The sequence below is a fragment of the Meriones unguiculatus genome, chromosome 4 (assembly GCF_030254825.1).
Source record: "Meriones unguiculatus strain TT.TT164.6M chromosome 4, Bangor_MerUng_6.1, whole genome shotgun sequence".
Taxonomy (NCBI): domain Eukaryota; kingdom Metazoa; phylum Chordata; class Mammalia; order Rodentia; family Muridae; genus Meriones; species Meriones unguiculatus.
The window spans coordinates 27,616,189-27,629,973 of NC_083352.1; the positions used below are offsets into that span (position 1 = coordinate 27,616,189).

The window sequence follows — 13,785 nt, forward strand, 5'->3', positions numbered from 1 at the left end:
TTTCTAGGCTAATGAGGATATCTTCAATCCAGGAAAGTCAGAATGGTTGTTGACTTGACCCCACATGGGCCTTTCAGAAGATAAATGTATACTTCCATCTTCAAGAGACAGCTGAGTGGGAGACTGAGAACCCCTTGTCCTTCAATTCAGTGGGGACCAATTGATGTGGCAGAGTTCCGGAAACTGCTGTACAAGTGGGAAGGATTTTTGCAAACTCTTCTTCCCTGTCAGTAGGATGTGAGCATTCTGAACTCACAATTTCCACCTTTGCTTTCTTTTCTGAGTTCCAGGCACTGAATTTGGGAAGTGTGAATGAGTAAGCAGCCATGCACAGATAGAGGATAATTACAGCTAAGAAACCACATATTTCCAGATTCCTCCTCACCACCTGGGAAGCCCTGGACAAATTCCTGACAGCATAGTTGACAACTTCTAGAATGAAATAGAAGCACGGAAGACCTTGATTCTTTTTCCTCCCAGTTATTTGTGCTTATTTTTAAGAAGGAAACTAAACAACCTCTTTGTCCAATCACAGTGGGAAGGGACACAGTGGAGGATCCCTGAAGCCTCCGTTAGGGATTCACGTCTTACAGCTCTTCATTATCTGCGGTTCCCCTGAAGAGAAATTAAGCCAAGAGTCTCCTGAGCAACCTTCCCTCCTGACTTCCTTTCTCCTTCACACAATGACAAGTTCCAGGGTGTATCATGTCTATTCCAAAATATTTTTAGCTTTGAAAAACAATCTTCTATTCTAGCAAAATGCTAGGAGCACATATTCTTTATCTTCTGCAAGGTAGCAATATTTGCTTTTCTTTTTTTCTGGCTAATGTCACTTGGGTTTGTGATCTTGGGCTAATGTTGGAGTCTGTGATTCTTTTGATCTCTTCTGTCTCAGTCAGTCAGAAAAGCTCTTGGATTCTACTGTCTTCTACTCTCATGAGTTGCCTCCCTCCTCCTGCCTGCCCCCTCCCCAATTCTTTGCCCCGGAGTTATCTTGTTTTTCTTGGCTCCTGAACACAACTACAGAGGATCTGAGGCTCGGGTTTCAAATCCAGGTGTGAATAAAACTCTGCCATTTTTTTTATCTTAATAAAAATCAAATTCTGATTCTGAATTTACACTCTGATGGATTGTTAAAGGGAAAAAAAAGGAACTTCTATAATTTTATAAAAGTTTGTCTTCTTCCACCACAAAGTTGCATAAAATCTTAGGTTTCTAAAATAAATAAATAAATAAAAATAAAAAATCAAGTCTTTAGAGAAAAGGCAGATCTCAGCGATAGAGCACATATATTAGCCTATAAAGTCTAAATTCAACTCTTAAAACTCAATCAATCAAGCAAACCTTTACTTGCTTACTTTTTGGTTGGTGTTATAGATAAGACCCTGCTGCTTCTCCTCTATGATAGACCGTGTTCCTTTCAACTGTGAGCCAAAGCAAACATTTCTTTCCTTTACAAAAGAAAAGCAGAAAACAAAACTTTGGAGCCAGTGAGATGGCTGAGCAGGTAAGGGCCATTGCCAAGCCTGACAGCCTGAGTTCAGTCTCGTGAGTTCCATCACGGTGGAGGAAGAGAACAGACACATGTAAGCTGTGTTTGACCACCACACAAACTGGAAGCAGGAGGGGGTGCAGGCTTCAAATATAATAAAAAATATGTTTACAAGTGACTACTCACATCTCAATAAACAAGCAGCTGGGAGCCTGCTGCTTCTAGAGTATTCTTGGGGTCTGGGGTACACAAGACAACCCAAATACTGCAGCTTCGGTATCCATCTCCTCAGATCTGTCTGCCAGCCACCTCTCACTAAGATCTTGTTAATCAAGAAATACCCCTGAGTGACATAAGGATTTATATTTGTTGTCTTTAACTCTATTTTAAGAAAGAGAATCTGAGAGTGAAGCCTTGTTCTCATCTCAACAGCAAGAATGTTCTGGTCTCCACGGTTTAACATCCTCATTATTATAATCTCTTCATACTGACTCCTCTTCGTATTTCCTATTATGAAGCTATAGCAAGATGGCACTAAATTCCCCGAGGGTATTACTAAAGGCATACAGACAATCGATTCTTAGTCATCTAGTTTTCATGTCACTTAAGTCACTGTACTCAGCCTTCGAGGTTTCTCGCCAGCCAGGAACACCTTCCTTACAGGACTTTTCTGAGGGCTAATTGTGATGCCTACTGTCTTAGTTTTCATTCAACCCCAGTAAACTTATCAGCGACCACAATGCATAGGCTTAGACACCATGTTCACAATCTGAGATCCTAAAACCCAGTTACCTTCATAGGGCAGAGTTTCCCACAGAAAGGGCAGACTGCACAAGCATAAGTTGCTTCCAAATCTTACTGACTTCATTTCGGTTTCCCATTTTCTAATCTCTGCGTTACATGATGCAGAGTAACTATGGTACGATGAAAAACTGAATCATATACATTTGTCTCTTTAGCTATTTTAATGATTTAACTATTTAATAAGTTAAAGAGAACTTAAGTTTCTCTTTGTTTAAATTAAGTGTTAATTGTCCTTGCTGTTTTAGAGCCAGAGAAAATATTCCACCTATCATGAATGTGGCTTTATTCTTAAATTACCCAAATTACCCAACCCCTCCCAAATTCTATCTGCTCTAGCGTAGGAACATTTTAATGATCGTGATACATTTACCAACTATCACCGTTTACAAAGATTTTCAATTTACCCTAGTCCCGAAAATACAGGGATGAAACTGATTTGAGCATCTTTTCCTCTAGTGTTCACAATCATCCTAATTCCATAATTGTAAAACGCACCCTTCTCACGTAAGGCCTGTGCCATCAATCGCGTTTGGAGCCTTCGCTCTTTGGTCTGAATGAGTCTATCTGGATTCAGAGCTGACCTGGTCCCATGACAACCCCATAATCCTCAGGCACTTAAGTCACTGTACTCAGCCTTCGAGGTTTCTCGCCAGCCAGGAACACCTTCCTTACAGGACTTTTCTGAGGGCTAATTGTGATGCCTACTGTCTTAGTCAGGGTTACTGTTGCTGGGATGAAACATCATGACCAGGAAGCAAGTTGGGGAGGAAAGAGTTTACTTGGCTTACACCTTTGCATCACTGTTCACCATCGAGGGAAGTCAGGACAGGAGCTCAGACAGGGCAGGAGCCTGGAGGCAGGAGCTGATGCAGAGGCCATGGAGAGGCAGGAAGCAGCTTTACTGGCTTGCTCCCCATGGCTTGCTCAGCTTGCTTTCCTGTAAAATTCAGGTGCACCAGCCTAGGATGGCACCACCCACAATGGGCTACATCCTTCATCAATGTTTAACTAAGAAAATGCCCTTCAGGCCTACAACCATCTTACGGAGGCATCTTCTTGAGGTTCCCTCCTCACAGATGACCCTAGCTTGTGTCAACTTGACATAAAACTATCCAGCATACCTACCACATTTTGAAACTAAGCATATATTCTTTTGAAACATTAAATAGTAGAAACCTATACCCCCCCAAAAAAAACTGTCTATAAAGACAAATGCAATCAAGAGTCAGGCCTACAAGACACCTTGTTTATTACTCGGCAGCCTAAGTATCTTTAAAAATAATACATATTTTTAAAATTGAACTTATTTATAATATATATATAATATATATATATTTAAAATATATGTGTGTGGGCCTGAGAGTGCCACGGCATATGTATGGCAGTGAGAGGATAGTTTGTGGGAATCAGTTTTCTCCTACCACATGGGGATTAAGCTCTGGTCAGCAAACTGGATGGCTGCCGTCTTTACTAGCTGAGCCGCCATGCCAATCCTAACAATTTTTAGATACCGACATCTCAACACTGACTGAAAACCCATGTCCTTAAATGCGTGTCTGTCGTTCACCATTGGTCAATCCTAGATGGCCGAGTTATCGCTATTGTTTTACTTCGGCCTACCTGTGTATGTAGTCTTTAGGTTTTCTCTACATGGATAAATCTGGTTCCTCAGAGTCTCAACATGACTCTTAGAAAAGTCCTTACTTCTTTCTTTCTACTAGTAAGAAATTTTCTTAGCTGGTCAGATGTTAAAAAAAAAAGTCTTCTATTCTATCAATTATTCATGTGTGTTATCCCTCACATTCCTATTCTCGTGGACTCTACATCATGTCATGGGAAGGGCTTTAGCTTGATGCTCCACCTGATTCATTAGCTGTACTTGGTCTTCTATTTTGCTCAACTACAGACTTGACTTTGATGACTGATTCATTGGTTGAATGTTATTGAAGTTCCTAATGGTGGCAGAGACTGAGAAACAGTCTCAGTTCTCCCATCTTTGGGAGGACAGCAACATCTCAGTATCAGCACACTGCTGTCTTCTTCATTATCTTCAGACCTCTACGATTTGCTTGTCTATTCTTCTTTGTCTATTCTTCTTAAATAAACCATTTAAGGTTGCTTGGTCCAGTGAAAGCAGCCTAGCTCTGTGACCACAGAGCATTCAGAAACATACTGTCCATAGCAGCTTGTCTGTGAGTGAAGATTTTTGATCCTATAGATTAATTGCTATGTAAGGTTTGGGGAATCCTCTCTGGCCCAATTCTCACATCCAAGGCCTAAGAACAACTGCTGTTTCTGTCTACAGCATAGCTGGGTTGGGGCCAAGTTGAAAATCACAGCCAGCCTCCCTATGGGAGTTTCCCAAGATCCTCTCCAATTCTTGGGATTCCCTAGAGCTTTTTGCCCTTAGCCTACAATTCTCTACTTCTGCAAAGCCATGACTTCCTCTGCTCTAACATGCCAGCTTTCCCTTACATCTCAAATATCCTCAAAAGCATTTGCCAATCTTGAGGTTCTGATTTCACAATGCAGTCTTCATTTCCTTCCTTTTCCTCATTATTTGAAATTTGGGAGAAAGCAGCCATTTGCTCACTCGAGCTAATCTCCTTCCCTTGACGAAACTTTTAGCTTCTCATCCAAAACAGAGTCTCACTCTGTGGCCCGGGTTGTCTGTGAACTTGATATCTCAAGTAATGAGATTACAGATGACTGTCACCATGCTCAGTGTTTAAGTACTTATTTCAGCTGTGGGTAGTGGTCAGTCTTTGACCCCTTAAACCTGTCTGAACTGCTGGAGGAGGTGGAGAGCCTTCAGCAGGGTTTGTGGCTGTATCTTAACTACTTCCTCAAAATCATGAGCCAAGCTACAAGGAAGGTGCTGTAGGGTTCAGAGTCCTCCTACCTAGTGTCTGAATCAGACCTAGAAGAATTAGACATGCAGACACGTGTATAAACTAGCAAACTAGACACTTTAGCAAAAATACTGCACTAATGATGCAGTATTATTATGCTTACACGATAATATAAGCGTCTAAATTGATAAGACATTTGAAATTACAATAAGAACAAAAACCTCAGACTTAAAATAGCTAAGAAAACTACCACAGGAGCATCTGCCATAAAATGAGAATAATAAACAACAAGGCCCACATATTTCCATTGGTGTGTGTATATATATGTGTACCTGTTTAGAACCCATCCAAAGCCCATCTGCATATATAGTACTCACGCACACATTACATATGTGGATTCACACCAGAGGATTACTTCCACCATGTGGTATTTTGAGAACCACATAGATAAATCATTTAAACAGATCCCTCATTTTGATAGGCACTTAGCCAACTTTTTAATCACAAGAAAGTTAGTTTACACTTCAAAACCTACTGATAAAGTACTAGTAATGATAAAAGTAGTATTGGTAAGGTACCACTGGCACTGGGTAATTGACTATCCACTCGTTACTGGAACAAAGCCAGAGTCCTGTACATGCTGATTGTCAAACAGAGGCTAAGTGGCCCAGACTGGCCTTGAACTTACTTACTATGTAGCCCACATTGGCCTCAACTCAAAATCTTCCTGCTCCAGCCTCCAAAGGAGCTGCAGCGTAGACCTGTATCATCAGGAGCTGTGGACTGACCGTCTCTACTGGTGAATGAGGGGACTGAGTGGGGACTTCTGAGTTTTCCAAACAGTTTCGGCCAACCCTGAAGGTGTGACTTTTGGGCATGGAGACATGCGCCTATCATCACAGCAGTTGGAGACAGGAGCAGAAGATCAGCAGGTCTGAAGCCAACCTGTGCTACACAGTGGAGTCTCACCTGCAAACAAAACCAAAACACTATCTGGGAAATCTTAGCTAAAGAACCGGGGATAGAAATGATCAAGTATGTAGCACAAAGAGGAGTCTTGACAGGGAATAATGTATTCACATTTATCTTTAAGACACCTATCATATGTTAAATTCATTGGTGACAACAAAGGTATTTTTAGGGTATTTAAAAAGAAGAGTACCTTAATCCAAAAGGGATATGAGTTTTTAAAGGTTAAAAAACAACGCTGCAGACTCTAATGTTTAGAGTATAGTCGTTGGACTTGACGCCTCAAGACACCACCTCATTTGTTTATAAAGTATTTTAAGCCTACAGCTTGCTGGGTGTGGTGGCACTTTAATCCCAGCCCTTGGGAGAGAGAGGTAGTTGGATCTCTGTGAGTTCAAGGCATGGTCTACATAGTGGGCTCCAGGACAGCCAGAGCTCTGTACAGAGACCCTGCTTCAAACAAACACTTCCCCACCCCTTACCACTGCCCAAATCTACAACTTCCAAACCTCATGTCACACCGGAGGAAACCAAACACACGTGTTCTATACGACATGGTTTGCTCCCTGTGTTGACATCTTTCCGGCATTGCTTGACGATTCAAAGGGGGAAGCAAAGTATTATGAATTCAGCTTTTATTCAAAATTAAATAAGCAAAAGCAAAAATTTTAAGAAACTTGTACAAAGTACTTACATAAAAGAAAGTTAATAGAGACAGTCACAAATCTGCAACAAATAATTATAAAAGGGCTAGGGCAGCATGGATATAACCATGTCACAGCATGGTGCTCTAACTGTGATCTGAATAAGGCATAACTAACATTTGCACCAAGACCAGAGTAAAACAAAACAAACCTTACAAGCTTAGTCCTACATTAAGCTTCTCCTCCTCCTCCTCCAGCTCCTCAACAGGATTTATATACTACGGAAGTCCTTAAATACAAGTTATCATGTCAAACTCTAAGTGACATAGACGGGCAGTTAATGTGAAAAGCCCCCTAAAATATACAAGCTAACTGGCTAAATCGAATTCTCCATCTAGCTTTATGTACATTTTAATGTAAACCATATTTTCACAGTTTTAAGTGTTTTATGAATGGATGCACAGTACCGTGTCAGGTCTGCAGTTGTTCCTGGAGGCTGGCTCTGGGTCCTGTATCCCTGCCTGCCGGCCACTGGGATGCAAGTATTTACATAAATAAGAAACTGGGTCATAGTCAATGGCCAAGACAGTTCAGCAAGAGCAGGATTTCCAACAAAAAAAAAAATGATACTCTATACCGTAGTTTACATACTTGTGCAAATAGAAGCATCGGGACAAATTAATCTGAGGCAAATTCAATCTGCGGAAACTCCTATGACAACTGTTGTAAACTTAGGCAATAGAGGACCCTCAGTAAGTTCTCTCTCTATGGCTTTTTTTTTTTTTTTTGTCTTTTAAAATTTAAAGCCAGAGAAAAGCACACACTCACACACACACACACACATTCATACACATACATGCATATAGCACGTACAGACACACACACACACACACAAGCACACACATAAGCACGCACACACACACACATACACGGAGTACTTAGATCATTTAGAGTATGGTACATAGTGCAAGTTTATCACAATGTAGAGGTTTAACACACACTCAGTGCGTGTTTTCTGTGCAAGTTCTTAGTGGTCTAGGACCTAGTTGAAGGTATTCATTTGCAGATCCTCGAGATTCAGGAGGTTGAAGAAAAAAAAAAAAGTTTCCTTAATTTCTTAAACCAGCACTGGGTGTGCAAAGGCAGCAGACAACCCGGCCGTCAACGCAGCCGGATCACGGTGACTTTAGAGTAAGATCCGAGCAGTTCGTTACTTAGACTGGTCTCTAGAAAAGTAAGTCAGAATATGCTGTATCTTCGTCAGCCGTTCCTCTAGAGACTTCATCGACAGTACGGAGAGCTGATAGCGAGGGTCCACAGGAAGGACTGCCAGCAGCCACCAACACCAAGCGGGACCGTTGGGGGTCGCCTGAAACCAACCAACAGTTCACACTGTTAATTTAACAGTAAAACTACAAGATGGAAACAAGCCCACCTTACCTAAGTCTTAAGCCTCTCAGTCATATCGGGCGGGCGGTTATCACGCCACAGCCGGGGAGGAACGGAAGCAGGGAACTGTGGTGTAATCTCTCAGCTCACAGGGTCAGAATTCTAACCCGGCCCTGGCTCCGCACAGCCCTGGCTATCGGCCTCTGGTGGCTGACATCTGGGGCTTGGGGACCCTCTGCTGTGTGCCACAGTGCTGTGCCTTCCTTACCCTGGACACCAATTGTACCTGTCCAGCTGCCACAGTCAAAATGTCTCCAGACAGTGCCAAATACCTCACGGGGCCAGACCTGGATATGTAAAGCACTACAGAAAGTTAACTGATACTTGAAATTCTTATTTAAAAATTGGAATCCTAAAAAAAAAAAAAAAAAAAAAAAAAAAAAGAAAAGGCTTTTCATTTAGTTTGAAAAATTACCTGGCAAGGGCAAGGAAAAATGAAAAGGAAAAACTTCCTGGCAAGGAAGCTCCTGCTCTCGCAGGGGCTGAAGGGCAGCACTGACACCATGACAGATGTGCATGGCAGGCTTGGAAAGCCTCCCTGACGGCTCACTGCACTGGTGTTTACGAGCACCAGGAAACATAAGCTTTCGGAGTGACAGGAGCCACGGCACTGCCTGCATTCTCAGTTCTACAGCTCGTCCGCTTCCTTCTACAGCCCCAAGACAACTCTCCCAGAATCCCTTCCTCTCTGCGTCCCCAGGTTAGCCTCGACCACTCCAACGGCATTGCTAGCAGATGCAGCAACTGGGAGAGGGGTCACTATTCTCTGGGAACTCCCGCAAAGTGCGCGGCTTTCCGGAGGCTTCTAGAACACAGCCTGCTCCACGGCTGCTGACTAATGGGGACATGGGCTCTCCCTTGGGTCCTAAGAACTGTAGCACTCTCCCCACAGGTCCGAGGGAGGTGTGGTCCCTCTGCTGCTCCAGACAGGCTGCAGTGGGACTCTGTGACCTCGGCAGCAGTTGGGCGTCACTTTCCCTCCTCCAGTTTCCAGCTGTTGTATCACGGTCCCTCCTACAACCCTCCCTCCCGGATCACACACGGTGGCTGCTTTGTTTCCCTGACTCCTGAGGTGGCACTGACAGAAACCCATGGCAGCACTTGAGAAGTGAGGACAATGGGGGCACTACCAGACTTTTAGGAAAAGTTACTTTCTGGAGACTTTCAGTGTGCTCTTCTGCTTTGTCTTATGAAAGCATACTCCTATAACATGTAACCACATTCAGGTGGCCAGGGTAAATATGCCACAGTGGACAACGTGGACACAGCATGGGTCCTATCCTCAATTTGGTAATGGTCCTGAGGCTGAAATAAGAGCCTCACTGGGACCGGACAGACTCAGACCAACCTTTGAAGGATGGAATGAGGGATAGTGGGTCATGCCAGGGCCTGTCATTGCTCCACCTCCATACATTTACAGCTATTTTACTATGAAATCAATCATCTTTCAACCATAATACTTTATCCAGTTCAAAATGTTCCATCTAACACTGGTTCTTCCATGAGCCTGTGGTCAGATTCTCCAGGGTAAGGAACCGACCTGACGGTTTTTGCACCTGCTACTTAAGTTCCACGCAGAAGAAGAATCTAAATCACATTATTAATTAGGTTCAGATTTAAGGTAGACCCCCAGTTCTTGAGCAAGACCCCCAAGGACGATAATTTTATGGTAACAGAAGTGTTAAACACAAACTGAAATGGTGAACAGACATGAAAGATAAAAAGAGAGGTGAGAAGATTTTTTTTTTTTTTAAAGATGGAAAAATCGCACATCTCTCAACTGTCAGAGCAACAACTTTTGGGCTGGGATGGAATGGGGGCCTCAAAGTTCAATGGAGGTTAGCATCCCATTTTAAATCTCTCATCCCTCTGGACATCCTCGGACAAGCCCTTCCTCCCTCTGTAGCACTCTTTCCTACAGGCATCCTTGCCTAGGCCACATGAAGTAGGTACCCGTGCTCTGAGAATGTAATCATAATTCTAAAGATGGGGTCAAAGAGAATAAATGAAGGAAATGTGGAAGGTTATTCATTAGGTTTACAGACTGTCAGTAGCAACAGCAAAGCCACCCTACCTGGAGGTTTTCCTCCCTCTCAGGCATTGAGCCAAAGTGTTGAAGGATTTGGCTTCGAAATCTGTCTCTTAAATTCTGAAACCAGCTGCAGGCTTGCGAGTACACCAAGTCATGAAGTTCTCGCAGACTCTGTATTTCATCTCCATTCTCAATCTGGAAAGAGAGGTTGGTAAGATCTCCGTGATTTCCTAGCTCTTAGCATCAACCCCACAGAACACACACACACACACACACACACACACACACACACACACACACACTGGAATGACAAGGGAACATTCGAGTCAGTGCTAGAGTATCGGTGTCATTCTCATGCGATAACAGGTTCCGTTTCTACCCCACAGAGGGCTCATGGGACTCACTGTAAAGAGCAAGGCCTGATCTCCACTAAGAGCAGGGAGCAACCTGACTGACACTCTGGAAAGGAAGAGGTAAGGTGGACAATGAGTTCAGGTTCAAAGGTCAGCATGAATTTGAAACAGGGCAGTTGCTACATAAAAAGAAAAATGGGTCACTCCAGGTACAAACTGCATGGCAGGATGCAGTAACAGGAAGGCAGCTACGAACACACTCTTTACCAGAGAACTGGGTCAGAACACACGGAAAAACAAAAAGCAGAAAAAAAAAAAAGTTGCCAGAATTGGCACATCCAAAGGCAGAGAATAATGCACACAATTTTCAACTTCTGCCATAATGGCCAAGGCCATGGCTCCCTCCATTAACTCCTCCATGCACCCTTTAGCCCACCAAATGGCAGATGTAAAATAAAAGCCATCTTCCAGCCAGGAGAAGACTAAGAGAGCACAGGTGGACGATCAAGGAACTCATCCATTCTAACAGACTTTACCGAGTTCCTGTCCCATGGGCTATGTGCCTGCCAGGTAGCTGACAGGGTAGAGGGGTCTGCTGCAGAAACTGACAGCCTGGCTGGGGAACCACACGCAGACAGAGAGAGCTGTCCTCTAACTTCCACATGAGCACCATGGCACGTGTGCCTCCTTCCCCGCACTAAGCAAGCAAGCAGGCTGACTCAGTCTTTCATGCTTCCAGGGTGACTAACACAAAACAACAAAGGGACTCAGGAAGATTTTTGAAACATAAAAGACACAAGACACAAAAGGTCACACACTTCACTTTTGATAAAAACTAAAATGAAAATTGAAACTAAGCACTAAAATCAATTGTAGTTTACGTAACATGGTATATTTGTGGGCTGTGCTTAAAAATAGGCAAAAGAGTAAAACACTGCATATCTGAGAGAAAACCAAACCAGCCAAGAAGCAAATGGACTCTTCTAAAGCAACCCCTTTTTTTTTTTAAGGTAACGTTGCTACCACAATTAAATAGAGCTCCAAATTTCATTAGACATCACAGAAAATAGATTTACAACCACAAGAAAGAAAAAAAAAAAGGTAAATAATAAAATTGAGACCTTCCAGACCAGAAGAGACAAAGACAAAAGCAAAATGCCAGAATATATGAAAGGGGAAAAGAAGAAGCCAAGACATTGTTATGACCAGAGACGAGAACCCTGTGTCCTAAGCATGACACCAGTTTAGACACACCTCCAATACGTTATGGTATTGGACACATGCTTTTAACCATATATGTTCAGCTGCACACTCAAGGCACTTTGCTACCAAATGTGATGTATCATTACACAAATTTACCTAAATTAAAATAGGCTTCTGAGTCTTACAAAGAACACTGTCTTTAGCAAACAATTCCACTAGCCAATCGTAATAAGACAAAGACTATCAACCAACTAAAATGTTCAGTTCATACAATATTCTGCCCTAATTGATAGAGCAAAATAGCCCCCATGGCATCTTTCTGTTTGTTTGCCACAGGGTCTCTCTGTGTAGTCCAAGCTATCTAGACCAGGCTGACCTCAAACTCACAGCTCTGCCTGCCTGTACTTCCTGTCACATGACATCTTTCTTTGTAAGAGAGATCATACTGCATCCGGCCAGTGAAGCTTATCAACAGAGAGGCAGCATGGTATGAGGAGCATGCACAGGATGCAGAGTCAAGAGCAGCCTTTAATCACTTCTGCTACACATCACAGAGTCTCAGTCACTCTCCCTTCAGCTGTTAGCAGTCTCGGAGTCGTGAAAACGCCACGAGTTCTTCGAAGCATGCACAGGCCCAACAATCAAGAAATTCTGACTGAAATCAAGGGCCAAAGTAGATCAGTGAACAGTGGTAATGTAAGACCTATGTTTCACCTCGCCTTTCCTGTAAAATTTGCTTTCAATTTGATACTTGAAACAACAACCACTTTCTGGTCCTTTAATTCTAGTTTGTAAATTAGGTTCTGAAGACATCGGGAGGTTACATCGACTTTGTCTATGACGTCAGTCACCATAACCCCCCCCCCTTAGGAAAGCTATCGGCTGTACATATACACTGGCAGTGTCTTACCTGGGTCATTCTACCATTTTAAAACATCACCCAGTTGGATTTATTTTATAATTAAGATTGTCTCTGCCACAGGAAAAATCCCAATACACACAGCCACCCTTAAAGAATTTTGTGTTTACTTTCACATTAAAATTTCATCTATGAATTGTAAGTTTTAATCATTAATGAATCACATAAAATAAGGCAGAAATTCACAAACTTAAAATTCGATCAGCTGGAAGCTCAATTCAGTCAGTTGCTACTATTAGGTGATTACCGTGAGTGAATACAGTATATACAAGCATAAGCAGGGCCGAGGCACCAGGCTGCCTGGGGGCCTGGAACATGAAGAGGCTGTGGATTCTCATCGGGTTCTCTTTAGTGGGCAAACGATTCAGCAGCAAGATAAAGAAAAGGCAAGTGGAGCGAATCCCCATAAACAGCGATGAACTGGCTCTGGTGCCTAGGAAACTCCACCTATATGTCAGTCCCAAACCCTGGGATACAGTAGCCCGGAATGCACCAGAAAAGATTATTTTCCATACCTTAACATCTTCCAGATACTCAATGTCTGCAGTACAGTATCCATCTTTCATTCCCCTTCTTAAAACTCTAAACCGCTTTCCTCCAACTGTGTCCACAACTGACCTTCCATCAGGTAAGAAATGCACGTTTCGAATTTGTAACATACAGCCATAATCTGCAAAGCTTTAAGAAAACAGTGCTGTTTAAGCGTAAGCACGCAAGGCCTCCTTCGGACGCAAAGCAAGTTCCAGGGTAAGCACGGGTGTCAAGGTTCACGAGGAGCCTACCTGTTTTGTGTGTCGCTGACACACATCCCGAACTGCTTGGTTCCAGTCTGGATACTTCTTCGAATCATGAGCCTGTATCTGGGCTCAAACACGTGGAGAGGACAAGGCACAGTGGGGTAGGCCATAGTGCAAACGAATATTGGGACATTCTTGGTCAGGCTGAAGGAGGAGAAGTTTCATCATTATAGATCAAGTCAGACAGCAAAATTATATTAGGATTATCACCGCAAAAAAAAAAAATCGATGTAAAAAATAACAACAACAAAGATCTATTTTAAGTACATAC

General features: G+C 42.8%; 1 protein-coding gene across 2 annotated transcripts in view; it reads right to left on the reverse strand.

The window, feature by feature from the left end:
* Positions 1 to 6,735: 6,735 nt before the first annotated feature.
* Positions 6,736 to 13,785, reverse strand: part of Lonrf1 (LON peptidase N-terminal domain and ring finger 1) — a 29,081-nt gene continuing 22,031 nt past the window's right edge. For both annotated transcript variants that reach the window (XM_021651066.2, XM_021651067.2), the window contains exons 9-12: positions 13,500 to 13,658; positions 13,233 to 13,395; positions 10,285 to 10,437; positions 6,736 to 8,130 (exon numbers count right to left, since the gene is read on the reverse strand). In XM_021651066.2, the coding sequence (XP_021506741.1) occupies positions 7,972 to 8,130; positions 10,285 to 10,437; positions 13,233 to 13,395; positions 13,500 to 13,658 (634 nt within the window). In that variant the 3' untranslated portion in view covers positions 6,736 to 7,971. The remainder of the gene's footprint in view (positions 8,131 to 10,284; positions 10,438 to 13,232; positions 13,396 to 13,499; positions 13,659 to 13,785) is intronic.